Here is a 14,276-nt window from a genome sequence, read left to right on the forward strand (position 1 = left end):
TGTACATGTGTGTCTGTACATGTGTGTCTGTACATGTGTGTATGTACATGTGTGTCTGTTTGTGACATCACTATTCAGACTGTCTGATTGTTTCTATTTTACATTCAGATAGGGATAACAATGAATGAATAAGCAACAGATACCAGAAAAAGTGGTTAATTTGTGAATGTATGATGAAAAAGCTCTGTGTGGTATGGTTCAACAAGCTGGATTTGCACCATGGGGAGAGGCTTGCCAAGGTGGAAATGCCTGTTTCACAAAGAAACGTTCCCTCTGTCTGCTTGCTCGCTGTATGATTACTGAAGCGTGTCTGTAAAGGACAACTCCCAGCACCGTCTTGCTCCTGCTTCACTGGCTCGTCTGTCTGAGGAGATGGACGTCCCCTTAGCACCACTTCCCCCTAGAAATGTACGTGTATGTTTATCTGCTCGCTTGTGTGCCCACGTGTATGACCTCATGCATCTGTGTTGAATACACAAATTACAGGGCTGCTCCCACATCTCCACTTCTCACAGATTGTTCAGCTCAGACCTCTCCTGCAGGCCCTCGGCTGGCAGGTTCTGGCCTTTGTGTTGCCAGAGTAATTAGTTCTGCTCGGCATCTTAGGCCAGGGGTGGACAAAATATGGATTCCATATTGATGCTGTCACATCACATGCAGGGAGTGCACATGTACGGTGATCACTCAGGACACATGCACAAACATGTGCATTCTTTCTACATACATAAATAAAACTCTCTTTACATCCTCCCCTTGTAATCCTTCATTTATGATAATATGGCCAAAGATTGTCTTGGGATGTGGAAAAAAGCACTTCCTGCATTGATTGAAATGTGAACTGAGCCTTGTCCTCACACACACACACACACACACACACACACACACACACACACACACACACACACACATATATAGAAACAATTTATTTTTGGGAACATTCAATTAGAGTCCAACCAATATAATGAGACCAGATACAGTATTATAGCTCATATTTGTTTATCACAGATAAATCAGTACTGCCATATATGTCTGGAAAATATGTAAAAAGGAATTGCATCACTTCAACATTGTTTAAAACCCTTACAGGCTGCATTTTCTATTCATATTTGACTCTCCGTTTTATTACTTTAAACTTAATATATGTTGTTGTATTCGTATGTGTGATTTATGTATTTGTTTTGGGCCCATTTTATGCTTTTATTAGTGAGTCAACAGTAGAGAGCAGATAGGAAATGTCGGTACTGGCAGCATAGAGATTCCTTCCTAAGGCAAGTTCAATGTTAGTGTGAACCTATACTTTAAAAGTGCATTGTATCATTCAAGAAGATCTATTTGCATAAAATGGAAAACTATATTTATAAGTAAGTTTTCATTAGTGTATAATCACCTGAAAATAAGAATGGTTGTGTTTTTGCTTACTTAGAATGAGCTGTTAGTCTGGATTAATGGAGTCTGGCATATTGAAACCAAACAAAAAAACCAAACACTGGCTCTAGATAGGGTCTTTCGCATTTTTCTTTTGAGTTTTGTGGCCACCGTAGTTGCTCCTACATGCTGGAAGGCTGAGCTGTATTCAAATGGTTGCAATCTTTACCTCTAGATGCCACTAAATCCTACACACTGTTCCTTTAATTGCCAAGGCACATTTTGAATAGTAATGTAAGTTTGTAGCTCTTGGAGATCATGACTGGGATGATAGAGCAGGGTAATGCATGTGTTTCATGAAAGCATCACAGTACGTTGATGGTATCTCCCAGGTTTAACCATGTAATATTTCCTTTTTGCCAGATGGTGGTGCTCTAAGATCAGCTGAAGGGAGGTTGCTCTTTGTCCATAAGCTTATAATTTCATGTATTCTGTATGCATGTATATTATACAAAGCATAGATAGATAGATAGATAGATAGATAGATAGATAGATAGATAGATAGATAGATTTACTTTATTCACTTAGTATACTTCATAATATAGGTAGTAAGACATTAGATCCCATTAGATGTTAAGACTTAATAATGCATATTATTTCAATGTCTCTTATTACCTGTGTAGCATTTCACATTAGCAGAAGAAAGTGTTTCTGACAGACAGCCAGCATGACAAACAGACAGATGGACAGACCACTTTTGCCAGCCAGTCATCTCCAACTCCGCAGAAATGGCAAGTCCCTGAGGCTACTTTGCAGCAGAAATCCTTCATGCCAGCTCAATAAATCGAGTAATAAAACTTAAGCCTTGTTCAAATGAGAAACTGGCTTGTTGAGCCAATCGACATGTTTCTATTAAAACAAGTGGCATGAATTTATCATCAAGGGGTAGGGCCTGATCCCACCTTAAGCTCATCTTCAAGTGTGTATGTGTGTGTGTGTGTGTGTGTGTGTGTGTGTGTGTGTGTGTGTGTGTGTGTGTGTGTGTGTGTGTGTCTACTTGATAGAATAGTGTGGATGGACAGCTTGCCACCCCATGGGCACCACAACTACGGTCTATCTGTGATCCACGCTGGCAGCTGCTCTGCCAAATGGGATTTTCCTGGAGATTACAGCCTCTAAGTGTGACACGCTTGCATGTGTTTGTCTTTGTTGTTGACGGACTGTGTGTGAGGACTATTTGTAATAAAGCAGTGTGCTTTTTTTGTGTGTGTTTAAGTGTTTGTGTGTGGGGGTCTTGAGCCGAGGTGCAAAGAGAACATGTTCTGTTGTCACATGGGGCTGGTTGAACATGACTGAAGTCTCTCTGGCAAGCTGTAGAAAAAGGGAGGGAATTTGTTCAGATGTGGGGTCAGGCTTTTTCCTCACTGCTGCGGTTCTTATTAGCAATATTAACCCTTGCTGAAAAGACCTTGTCTATCTTACGTATACAGCTAGAGCCAATGGATGGTGGTTTTACTGTATGTCAGCTGTTCGGTGTTTTGAAGTTTGTAACACTCCATTTGGATAGTCAAGAGCTTTTTGGTTTATTGAACTACCGTTTTCTGATATTACACCATTGTGGTTGAGGTTTAGTAGGCACAAAAAACATCCTGGTTAGGGAATATTTATGAATTGTTACATGTACTCTCTAGATAATCTGTTAAACATCTACAGACAAACACCACAGAGAGTGAAGAGAGACCAAGAATGGATGTTGTTTCTTTAAAAAATAATTTTTACAGTCATGTGGCATGTATAGCAACTGAAATACAAAATATTAAAAGGGAAAATGAATACAATCCTTAAACTTTCTGCTGTGCAATAACAACGATTATGAACAGACAAATATCGGTATCTACAAAAACATACAAAGTCTCACCAAGCATTAAATTTAAATTGATTGATGTGACTTTTGGAGTTGGTCTATTGACACAGAAACAGTTTGAAATATAAAAATTACATTTGTTGTATTTGAAGGCTTATATTTATGAATTGGAAATCTGCTATACTGCAATAATATCTTCATGGGTGCTGTTATAATATCATAGGAGTTTATCCATTATGTCATTCGTTCATTAGTCTAGGAAGCAGCCCCAGGATTGGTCACTAGATGACACCATCATAACAATTTTTCTCTCTTGCTTGTTGAAATTAAAACTGAGCTATGCTACATTATAAAATACCACATATGAATTCCATTTTTAGAGTGGACTTTCGCTTTAACCCATTTCAGAGACATTTTCTGTTTGCCTCAGCGTCTGCTCTGTGAAGAGCTCTCCGCGGTCCTGAACATAAGCCGTGCATGGATCCCTGGTCATGCATGGGGAGGTGGCTTTGTAGTCACTCACTAACCTGCTTAACCTACTTTCTACTTGATGGTCTTTCATCCATCCACAGAGAGGAAAGTGCTGTAGGATAAATATAGCATACTTAACAACACACACAGTGTCCATCCAAGCTTTCCGAGAAACACGAATAGTACCGTGCTTTGTTATGTTTCCTGTTTCCTTACCCTTAATGCATCACTGATCATTTCACTAATGAAATCCAGCGTCACTCCGAACATGAACTCCTCATGTTCGGCCCATTAACCCAACTGGTAGAAAACATGTTGGGACGCGCTTGAACCTTTATTGAGATGAATATGACCAAAATAATGACATTTTAAGATCTTAATTGTCCAATTATGTAGACAGCTGTTGTGTTGCATTGCAATGCCAGTTCAATTGCAGTTTCCTAGCAACCAGAGAGGTACAATGCAATGATTTTCTGTTAAGTGGCATCATTTCCTCTCAGCGAGACTAGACTGTATATTCACAAAACAAATCCACAGTATGTGAGCGCATCTTCGCCTTAATGTCCATGTCACATTTTGCTTAAAACTGTGCAATGCAATAGATACAAGTTTATAAGTGCATATGTGTGTGTTTTGAAATAGTTTACTTGCTTATGTAGACCTCCATATGGGTGTCTACATGAGCAGCATTTGTGCATCTGTATACCCTCGAGGTGTGGTAGTTGCGTTGCTCCACACAAATTCATTTCAGTTGATTAATTTTCACCCAAAATGCACCGTCCTGAGCTAATCATTGTACATGCATTCTTTTCAATTAATTAATTATCAAGGGAGGGAGAGGGAGGGGGGAGGTTGGGGGAGGGGAAAGGAGAGTCAGGGGGAAACAGAAAATCCAATCCTGCTGGTCTAAAGTCTCAGAGCAATGGAGCATTAGTCTCATCCTGATGTAATTGGAATGACACCAAGAGTAAAGCCGGCTGATTTAGGGACAGCCTCTAGGCTTGATTTAATGCCCTCTACCAAAACTATACATCCATCTTTTTATCTTTCTCTCCTTCCCTCTCCCAGGCCCTCCGTTTTCCTTCATATTCCTCCCCCACCCTGCCTCGCGGTATTCACTCACCAGCCACTGCCGTGTATCTCCATCTGTACTCTATTACCAGCATAGTAGCTGCATTTTATATTTTTTTAAAGCCAGAAGGCTATAAACTCCCAAAAGAACGTGTATTTTGTCCGCATGATACTTACTTCTTATGACATTTACACACTTGAATGGTTATGTTTTACTCTCACAGAGGTTATGTTTTAATACTGAATAAATATCTCCAGAGAAGAGTACAAAGAAAGGGCAGACTAAGCAGGTGTATCCAGGCCAGGGTGCTGCGTCCCCGGGGTTTGCTGCTGCTCAGTCCCCTGACAGATGGACTGCCAGGGCAATCCTATTACCCCCATGTGTTTAGTTGCTCTTAATGCCAGGGTGGGTTGCATGGCTAATGGAAGACAATGAATGTTTGGAGGGAGAATCTCATGCTACTGAATGATGATCATCCCGATTTGTTTAATAACATGACAGAGATCTAAAACCAGTGAAGAGGCAGTGAAAATGATAACCATGACGACTTAGTAGCTCAGTTACTGTACTCAAATACAGTTTGCCTCACTGAAGGATGTCATATCAAATCAGCTCAGCCACTAAATAGGCTTTACTGTATATATTTCACATAGTGGTTTCATCCTTGTCCAGCAATGTTGAAGAAAGTGACTCTCTCTCTCTCTTTCCTTCTGGACTCAAATTATTTTAAAAAGTCTAATAGGGCATGTAACTCAGCACAATATCGTACACAAACCAAATCATGGCATTTATTAGTAGTAAGAGTTTCATGCTCCTTCTGTTCCTGATACAACTGTGTTCTTTAGTGCTCCACAGTTTCATAATGCTCTTTGTGCCTTTACAATAGGTTTGGACTCTATAACTGTATATCCCATGATCTCTAACCATGTCTATGGTTAGAGATTTTGCCATTTCATTTATGTTGTGGTAGCTCTTCCTTTTAATCTCTGACTGTATTAAATCCTTGTGGGCAATATTATAAATCAATTAGCAGGAATGCTTTATCACAATATACAATACAATACAATCCTGTGCAGTCTCGTGTGAGATGACTTTTCCTCTAGTGCTGTCATCAAGTCAAAATTTCTATTTGTTTTAGTTTTCTGAACAAATATCAGCCTCAGCTTTACTTTGTATTGTGTAGTACTAACTAGCAAATGTTAGCATGCTAACACACTAAGATGGGGAACATGGTAAAGTTAGACCAGCTGAACATCAGCATGCTAACATAGTCATTTTGAGGATATTGTCATGTTAGTGTCAGCATTTAGCTCATAACACCCTAATGTCTAAGTACAGCTTCACAGAGCCACTAGGATGGCTGTAGACTGTTAGTTTTGTGACTTTGCATCAGTGTGGTGATGATGATGGCAATGATTTGTCCGGCACTTCATTCACCGGTTTAGCCAAAAACAGACATTCCTATCTGGTTGTTTTACCCATAAACAGCAGACAGTACAGAAATGTTACTTAATGGAGTGGCAATAGATCAGTCAGTAGGGACATGACTTAGGAACCTGCTGTTTGCTGGTTCAAGTCCAGCACAGACCACAGTATAGAGTGTGGACTGGTAGCTGGAGAGGTGTCAGTTCACCTCCTGAGGCGCCGGACCCCTAAGTGCTCCCAGAGCGCCGCTACGTCTGCACATTTGCATGTCTATAAGCCCTATGTGTGTGTACGGTACTGTATTTCTGGCCTATGTGTGAGAGAAGATTTTCCCTTTGGGGATTAATAAAGTTAATCACCTTCTTCCTATTGTCACGATATTGCAATACGAAATTACAGATGGTATTAGATTCGATTTTCCACATATCACCCACCCCTACTCCTGGCTGCTGACAGAAGACTGTATGAGTTTGTCGTTTTGATTTGGAAAACAAATGAAAATCTAAAAAAATCCACATTAGTTTTGTCTTTTTATCCTAACATTCAGAGGAAATTTCATTTAATTTGTCATTATCACATTGCAAAAGGTGTTTGGCCTTAATGGTGTATCTTTGATACAGTTTCATGGACTGGTTTCCCCAGATCTTTTGTTTTGTATAACAGATATGATTAACTTACCGTTGTGAAGGAACCCAGCCTACAATTGAATCATTGTCTACCAGTTAATTACATTTATTGCACTATGATAAGTATTCCACTTTTAGTTGCTCCATTATTTATAATTTATCAATCCCGAAATATGATTAACAATATGGGTTTGCAATAGATTTTGTATTGATTTATCTTAATCTCATATTTCTTGGATTAACTGGATGAAATTAATCAATATCTTCACCTATTTAAACCAGACATTACCCAGTGGTCAATATAACTTGACTGCAATATTGAGATATGAGGGAACTGCAGTGAAGGTGGAGTATTGTGCTCTGCAGCTGCTGTGTAGTTATATATCTTTACTCACGTATACATGTGTGTGCATGTATGGTGCTTGGTATGCAGACAGCGTCTTTGCTGCCTATAGCCCTGCACTGGCCTCCTCAGGTCAAACAATTACCACACATCAAGGAAAGCAATTGGGCATGACTAAAATATCATTGCCATGTGATTGTGTCCCTATGTTTGGGCTGCTAGAGCCTAATTTAACCCACTTTGTCCATACGATTGAGGAGAATTGAGGACACGCTCTCCAATTCTGGTGGGCCCCCCGAGCATTTCCTACAAGTCTGACACATGGCAGCTGGGTTGTAGTGGCGCTGTCACTGGTCTCTTACCCAGCGGAGTGGGAGATGGGGTGTAATGAGCGAGAGAAGTGAGGTAGCAGAGGAGAACAAGTAGCTGGTGGTATAGGAAGGGAGTGTTAAATGAGCCATGTCTGGAGGGCAGAAACTTGAGGCTTTTTGAGTGAAGGCTCTGAGAATAAGTTCATATCGACCTGGGATCACTTGTTAGGTCACGTGATTGCATTCATTTAAGAGCCAAACTGGTTTCCAGTCAAGGTTATTGCTCTGAGATGCTTTCCACAGGCAGGAGCCAGTGTGGTCACATTTTGACTTAATGGTGGGGGGGAGGCAGCATTGATCCCAGGCTCTGGCTCCAAGCAGCATTCTCCACTTATTCCTTCATTATACAGTCAAATATTTCTCCGCCTTTAACTGCCACCCCTGCCCTTCATCTGTCTGTCTCTGTGCCTCATAATATCCCCCCTCAGCTCCCAACAAAATCTGAAAAACCTGAACCTCTCATCCATGCGGCTTCCTTCTACTAAATCCATTGTTTCACCAATTCCATTTCAATTTTATTCGGCCTTTGCTGCTCAGCTGTAACTTAGCCGAAGTCTTTGTGAAAGAGGAACGCTGTGTGTTTCTTTTGTCCTCGTAGACGCTGTTTAAATATTGATAAAGATTGGAAGCGCCGCTGACTACTCAGTCAGATCTGAGAGGGTCAAGGATGGCAGAGTTTCTGTGCACATTTCATTAGGAGAGCAGACGACTGTAAATATGGAAGCATGTGAATCCCAGGCCCTTGCCAACGCTCCACCAGCCTTCATTATCCCCCTGCATGGCTAACGCCCTATAATGTATTCCAATGGAGATGGAGGTTGGAGGGTGATGGGGTGTAAAATAGCATGTGTAGGAAGGCCCTGCTTTTTTGTTGTTGCTATGAGCAGCCTGCCACCCTCACAGCCAGATCCCCATTAGTAGAGGAGTGGAGGATTGGAAGTGCAAATGGTCCTGTGGATTAGAGAGCTAATGCATTTAGGAGAGGGGGCTTCACAATCTCTTTATTGCTGCTGCTGCTGCTGTGTGTGTGTTGACGCTCGTGCAGGGGAGATACCCAGTCCCTTTGTGGAGCCTGAGAGATTTAGGGTAAAGTGAGTAGATAAGGGCAGGGATGCACTGCAAGTGCAGCCACACTGATGCAGCACACACACACACACACACACTCATCAAAGATTATGCTTGGACCAGAAGAAGGCTCGTTGTGTGTGGCGTTATTAAACTCAGCATGGAAATGAGATCTTTCCAGAAAGAGGCGCAGACGGCGGCCCTACTAATCCAATTAATCAGCGTCTAGGTTTTTTCATTTTCTTCTGCCCTCTTTTCTGCCCCTCTTTGTTGCTCTCTCCTCTCCAGTCGTCTCAACTCATCCTTCCCTCTCCATCTCTTCCTCTCTCCGTCTCTCTCCTTTGTGTCCCTCTGTGCTCTGATTTCTCTGAATCTGAACTTTCTCGCCCTCTGCCAAGTGTTTTGGACAGAAATGTGCCATGTCATGCGCCTCCTATAACACATCCTATAAAGCCTGCTGTCCTTTCCTGACACGAATAGCTGCAGTTACGAAGCCAAGTCTGGATGCAGAGGGGAAATCATATATAGGAAGCAGACTCGCTGCTCAATCTCAATCTCCTGTGAGAATGTATGGATGCCTCTGCAGCAGGATGGAGGGATGGTGATGCAGGATCTGGCTTAAGAGGCAACCTGCTACCAGGCCATAAGGCAGCTGTCGGCTTTACATGCACGAACCTTGCTGGTGGTCATCATGCTGTGAGCGAGCAGACTTTAAACTCCTTCTCAGTGGTGGTGGTTCGAGCGAGCGTCACATTTGCAGCTTGTGGCTTTTAAAGAGCCAGCCGCCAGGCAGCATGGGAGGGGCCCTCCTTTGCTGAAGCGCAGCAGCAGCAGCAGCAGCGGCACAGTGGGTAACTAGAGTACAGCTCTGCGCTATCCGGCACTGTGAGTCAGCTGAGCTGCCGGGATCATCAGAGGCGATGGGGAATGAATGAATGAGAGAGACAGAGAGAGAGAGAGTGAGAGAGAAGGGGACCCTGCAGGATCTGGATACAGAAAGGCGAACTCTGGAGATGCGCGGAGCTGTGAGTCCGACACGGAAATACTGAAGTGATCGGAGCAAGCTTGTTGACGCATAATCCCACCCGCCCCGCTGGCACTGGGAGGGGGCAAATCTAGCCTGCCTAAACTCAAATCCTCCAAAAGAGATTTACTGCGTGTGTGCGCTGCTGCTGCGGGTTCATCCACCTCCGAGAAGACATTCCTTCAATTTTCATTTTATTTTCGACCACTTCTCTATAGCGCTCCGTGGTGATCATATATTTTCATATTTTCTGGAAGACAGCCTATATATATCTCGATTTGAAGCAGAGGACCTAATGCGCTATAATAATTAGGGTATTAAGTCCCCTGTTGGATTCGGCACTGTCACTGCGTCGCGGAGGGGTGGGCGGTTTGTTGGATGCGTCCTGAGGTGTGGACAGGACCTGCCCGTGCATCATCACCGTCATTCATCATCACAGGTATTTGATCGTGATTGTGTTGATTACACCGGAGATCTGGAGCCATGACAGGCCCCCCGCTGATCCTACAGCCCGCCTGCTGACGGTACCGGGCAGGATGGGAGCAGGTCTGTCGCTTACAGGATTCCGAACCAGCCAATTTATCAATGGAGGAAGAGAGTGACACCCGGAAAATCAACAACAGCTTCCTTCGCGACCACAACTATGCAACCGAAGGTATTTTAACCGATGATGGTGTGGGGGGGTGGGGGGAGTGAAGCGGTTTTACCGGCACAGCAGAATAACCCGAGGCTGTAGCTAGAGGGATGCTTATATCACAGCAAAAATAAGTCACTGCAAAGGAATAAAAAAGGCAGCAGAAAATAAACAAGGTAACCTTATAAGCAAATATTATGTACTATAAATGGCCTAGGTGAAAGGAATAAGTAGGCCTACCTCATATTAGGCTGATGTTATTTGACCACCATAAAGTGCATTACAGGTAATTAAAATCACATTTAATCACCTCTGACACACTATAAGCTGCTATTAGTCATAAACACGGAGCTTGTAGGTTACCGTGTGGTGTCAATAGCAGGAGATGATGAGGTGGCTTCCCATCATACCTGCTATTTTTAGGATCCTGACCGAGGGGAATCAGGGCTTTAATCTGTATGGACTAGGGGCAACAGAGGAATAAAGCCTCTTGTACAGCTGCTCCAGCGTCTGGAGTCTGTACAGTGATGCAGTTAAACATTGTGAATTCATGATGATTTTTTCCCCCCCTCATTCTGTCTCTACTTGTTGAAATAATTACACAAAGCCATGGAAGGTGCCCTAATTTTAAGAGGCAGTGCATTGAAATATGGATCTCTCTCTCTTTCTTTCTCTCTCTCTCTCTCTCTCTCTCTCTCTCTCACACACACACACTCACACACACACACACACACACTGCATTTTTTACTGTACATGCTCATAACTGGAGCTTTGAACAATAGCTGTTTTCTGCAGCCCCACAGCTATAACTGCTGTTCCTCCTGCACATGTTTGTTTCCTCCTCATTGACCACACATCTTGATTATCAGCCTGTTAACTGTTTGATGCTTAATAGTTCCCTTATGTTCCACCAATCATCTCCACCTGTCTTCCGCAAGCTGTTAGGATCATTGATCAACATAAAACATTGATTTACAGGTAAAAAGCCTCAGCATCCTCAGTCTCATTGCAACCCATTTACTGATTATGCAGATCGGTTATAGACATTAACTGCCGAGTTGATATCAGTGAGATAATAAAACCATAGGGAACTGAAGGCTTTTCATTACAGATTAAACATAATGTCATTCTGTAATGATTGTAGTGATGCATTGCCTCTAAATGTATCAAATTATATTACTTATTTTACCACATTATTACAAGATTTTAGTAAGCTTTGATGTGGGATGTCTATTTTGCTATAAATGATTAATAAGTGTTGTACAAACATTTGGAATAAGTACAGTTATTGTTTTTTATTGTTTAGTTTGAAGCACTGTTCTATTTGCAGTCAGTTTTAATAACAGTATCTGCAGCACTGGGGCAGCCTATAATTCTTTCACACCAGATACATTTCACCACCCACCTACAATGAGGTTTGAAAATAGGAAATGTGAGAGAAAGGAAACATATTTAGATTCGAAATATGATGGAGCATCCGATAATTCAACTATCAGATAGCAGACAAATTACAGAATTAGACTAGAGGGATGTGGAGGGTACATAGAGGTTGTTGGAGGGTATGTGTGGCTGCAGGGTGGGTCAGAGCCACCCAGATCTTCTTCCATTTGCCATTAGCTCAAGTTACTGATGCTACTGCAGGTTGTAGGGGGAAAAAGTCAAGGCTCAGAAAGCAGTCTCATTATCACAGTTTTCTCTGCAGCTTTCCTCAACATTTTATTTATTTTTTCATTTAAATATGGGAGGGCATCATCATTTGCTCTGCTCCTGCACTTACAAATGATTCCCTGTCACTGCTAAACACACAGTCGCTGGTTTGGAGCGAGAGGAAGTGAAGTGGGGGTGGGAGTGGGTGTGATGGATATCTTTGTTTGATGTGTGCGCTGAGATGAAAAACAGTAGGGGAGATTCCTCTTCCAGCTTCTTCTTGTCTCTCTGTCTCACTCTTTCACTCGCTCTCATTCATTTGATCAAGAGAAAGTGCATGAGAGTTACACAGGGTGTAAAAATTGTCTCCTGAAAGCAAATGACTGTCTGGTCTGTGGCCCATCTGCGCTTTTCAAACAAGAAGTGTCTACTTTTGTTATTTTTTATTGCTGTAATTTATGAGTGATTGTCACACCTCATATATCACGAATGAGTCTGTGCCCATTCACTCTCTCGCTCCTTGTCTCCTAAGTGGTATGAAGTCAGTCTTCAGCCAAAGATCATATGGGTCGGCGTCTGGGTCTATCGTCCGTCCTCATAAATATACCAAAGTGCGCATTGTTCCATCAGGCCCAGTCCAGACCATGTTTAGACCCCACACACAGAGTCACACATATACACACAGGTTCCTGGTAGGGATTTCCCTCAGGCCGTGTTTGCCCACAGCAGCAGGACACTTTAATGATGTCACATTTTAATGATGTCACTCACGCTGACCTTTGGCTCGCACCAATCCCACGCCTCAGTGGGTCTGTGGGCGGTTACATTGACTCGGCGTATGCATTTACATTGTGTGAGGTAAGATGTGCTGGTCATTCATAGTTGGGTGTGAAATTTAAAGTCTTCTCCACCTGACAGCAAAGTTTCCGAAGACATCATTGTTGTCTAGATGAAAGAAAATTGCATTACAGTCTGATTTGCATTCACCAGCCGCCTGCAGATGACACATTGCTAATGGTGACAGGATGGATGGTTTGTGTCTCACTGCTGCTGTGCATATCAGTGTGTGTTGAGTCAATGGACTGTTACGCTCTGACAAGATGGGTCTCAGTTAATTTTCATAATCTGCACCTTGGATGTTTCTCTAATGGGTGAAATTGCCAAATAGCCAAACACCACTTTGGGTATAAAAATGTAAATAGCTTCCTCGCTGTGAGGCAGGACCTAACCTAATGTCTGCTTTGGTATTGATTTCTGGTCCTTTACAATTTAGCCACCGGAACAATGACCTAAAGATCTATTGGTAGGACATGTAATCCCTTCCTCCTTCTCTCCCCTACCCCCTCTTTTCTCTCATTCTCTCTACCTCTTTCTCCTTATATGTGTGTCTCATGCGAGTACAAGCTTGTGTGTGATGTGACCCCTCTAGCCCCGCTGAATACTGATGCAGTCCCGTAACAGAGAGCTCACAGCCTTTATTGCAGCTGCTGATGAGAGCAGAGCAGCGGCTGGTTGCCTGTGCCAAGGCAAACGGCCTGGGGCCACACTTTAGGACCCCGGCATAAAAAGACTTAGCCCACCATACCCCCAGGTCCCATCCATTATTCACTACGAAACACTCAAAAACGCTGAACCCCGCCTCGGCACATAACGCAAGAAAGATAACGTCTATGTGTGTGTATGGGGGTGGTGTGGGGGTGGTGGGTTCTTAATGGCAAGCTGTGAAGTTGGGGCGAGTCACACTCCTTATTCGCAGCTGCTTTCATCCCCTGATTAGCTTCTTATTAAGTCTGCAGCGGCATGAAATTTTAATGAGAATTTATTAAAGAATACCCGTGGTGTTGCTACTGTAGTATGATTAGAAAAAATATCCTATTTCTCAACTTGCTTCCTGGTCAGTAGATTTATAGATGATAGATCTACTTTGTGAGTCATTCGGTGCACTGCTAGCCTGAAGGCTAAGCAATGTTTGACCTTTCAGGACTTTATAATGGGATGCATTTGTAAGTTTTGATAGCTAATTCCTGTGTCCTGTCGAGGAAACAGCATCACTCGCAATCTTTCATGTTTTTTTTTTTTGATAAGGTCACTGTAGATACAGGATTTTGGTCTGTACAGCAGTCATCTAGTCTTTGATTTGCTCCAGCCTTGAAAACAAGAAGATGAAAGGGATTGCACCAAGGCAACACAGAAAGACAGATAGAGAGGGAGAGACAGCTTTTGTTTTGGTGGAGGATTATAATTCTATGCACCCCCGCTTCCTCACCATCCCCCTCTTACATCTTCAATTTCTAAGAGAATACCAAATAACAAGCATTTGAAATGATCCCTCTTGGTATTCATCTTAGTGCACACAGGAATCGATCGCT

General features: G+C 42.6%; 1 protein-coding gene across 2 annotated transcripts in view; it reads left to right on the top strand.

Annotated features, from left to right (window-relative positions):
• The window catches only part of ppp2r2ba (protein phosphatase 2, regulatory subunit B, beta a), a 42,060-nt gene that overhangs the window by 12,180 nt on the left and 15,604 nt on the right, over positions 1-14,276 (top strand). The window contains exon 1 of one of the 2 annotated variants that reach the window (XM_051419207.1): positions 9,404-10,281. The exons of the other annotated variant lie outside the window; for it this stretch is intronic. Coding sequence (XP_051275167.1) covers positions 10,212-10,281 — 70 coding nt within the window. The 5' untranslated portion in view covers positions 9,404-10,211. Of the gene's footprint in view, positions 1-9,403; positions 10,282-14,276 lie in introns of those variants that run through there. 2 annotated transcript variants of the gene reach the window in all.

The sequence above is a fragment of the Dicentrarchus labrax genome, unplaced genomic scaffold (genome assembly GCF_905237075.1).
Source record: "Dicentrarchus labrax unplaced genomic scaffold, dlabrax2021, whole genome shotgun sequence".
In the NCBI taxonomy this organism is placed as follows: domain Eukaryota; kingdom Metazoa; phylum Chordata; class Actinopteri; family Moronidae; genus Dicentrarchus; species Dicentrarchus labrax.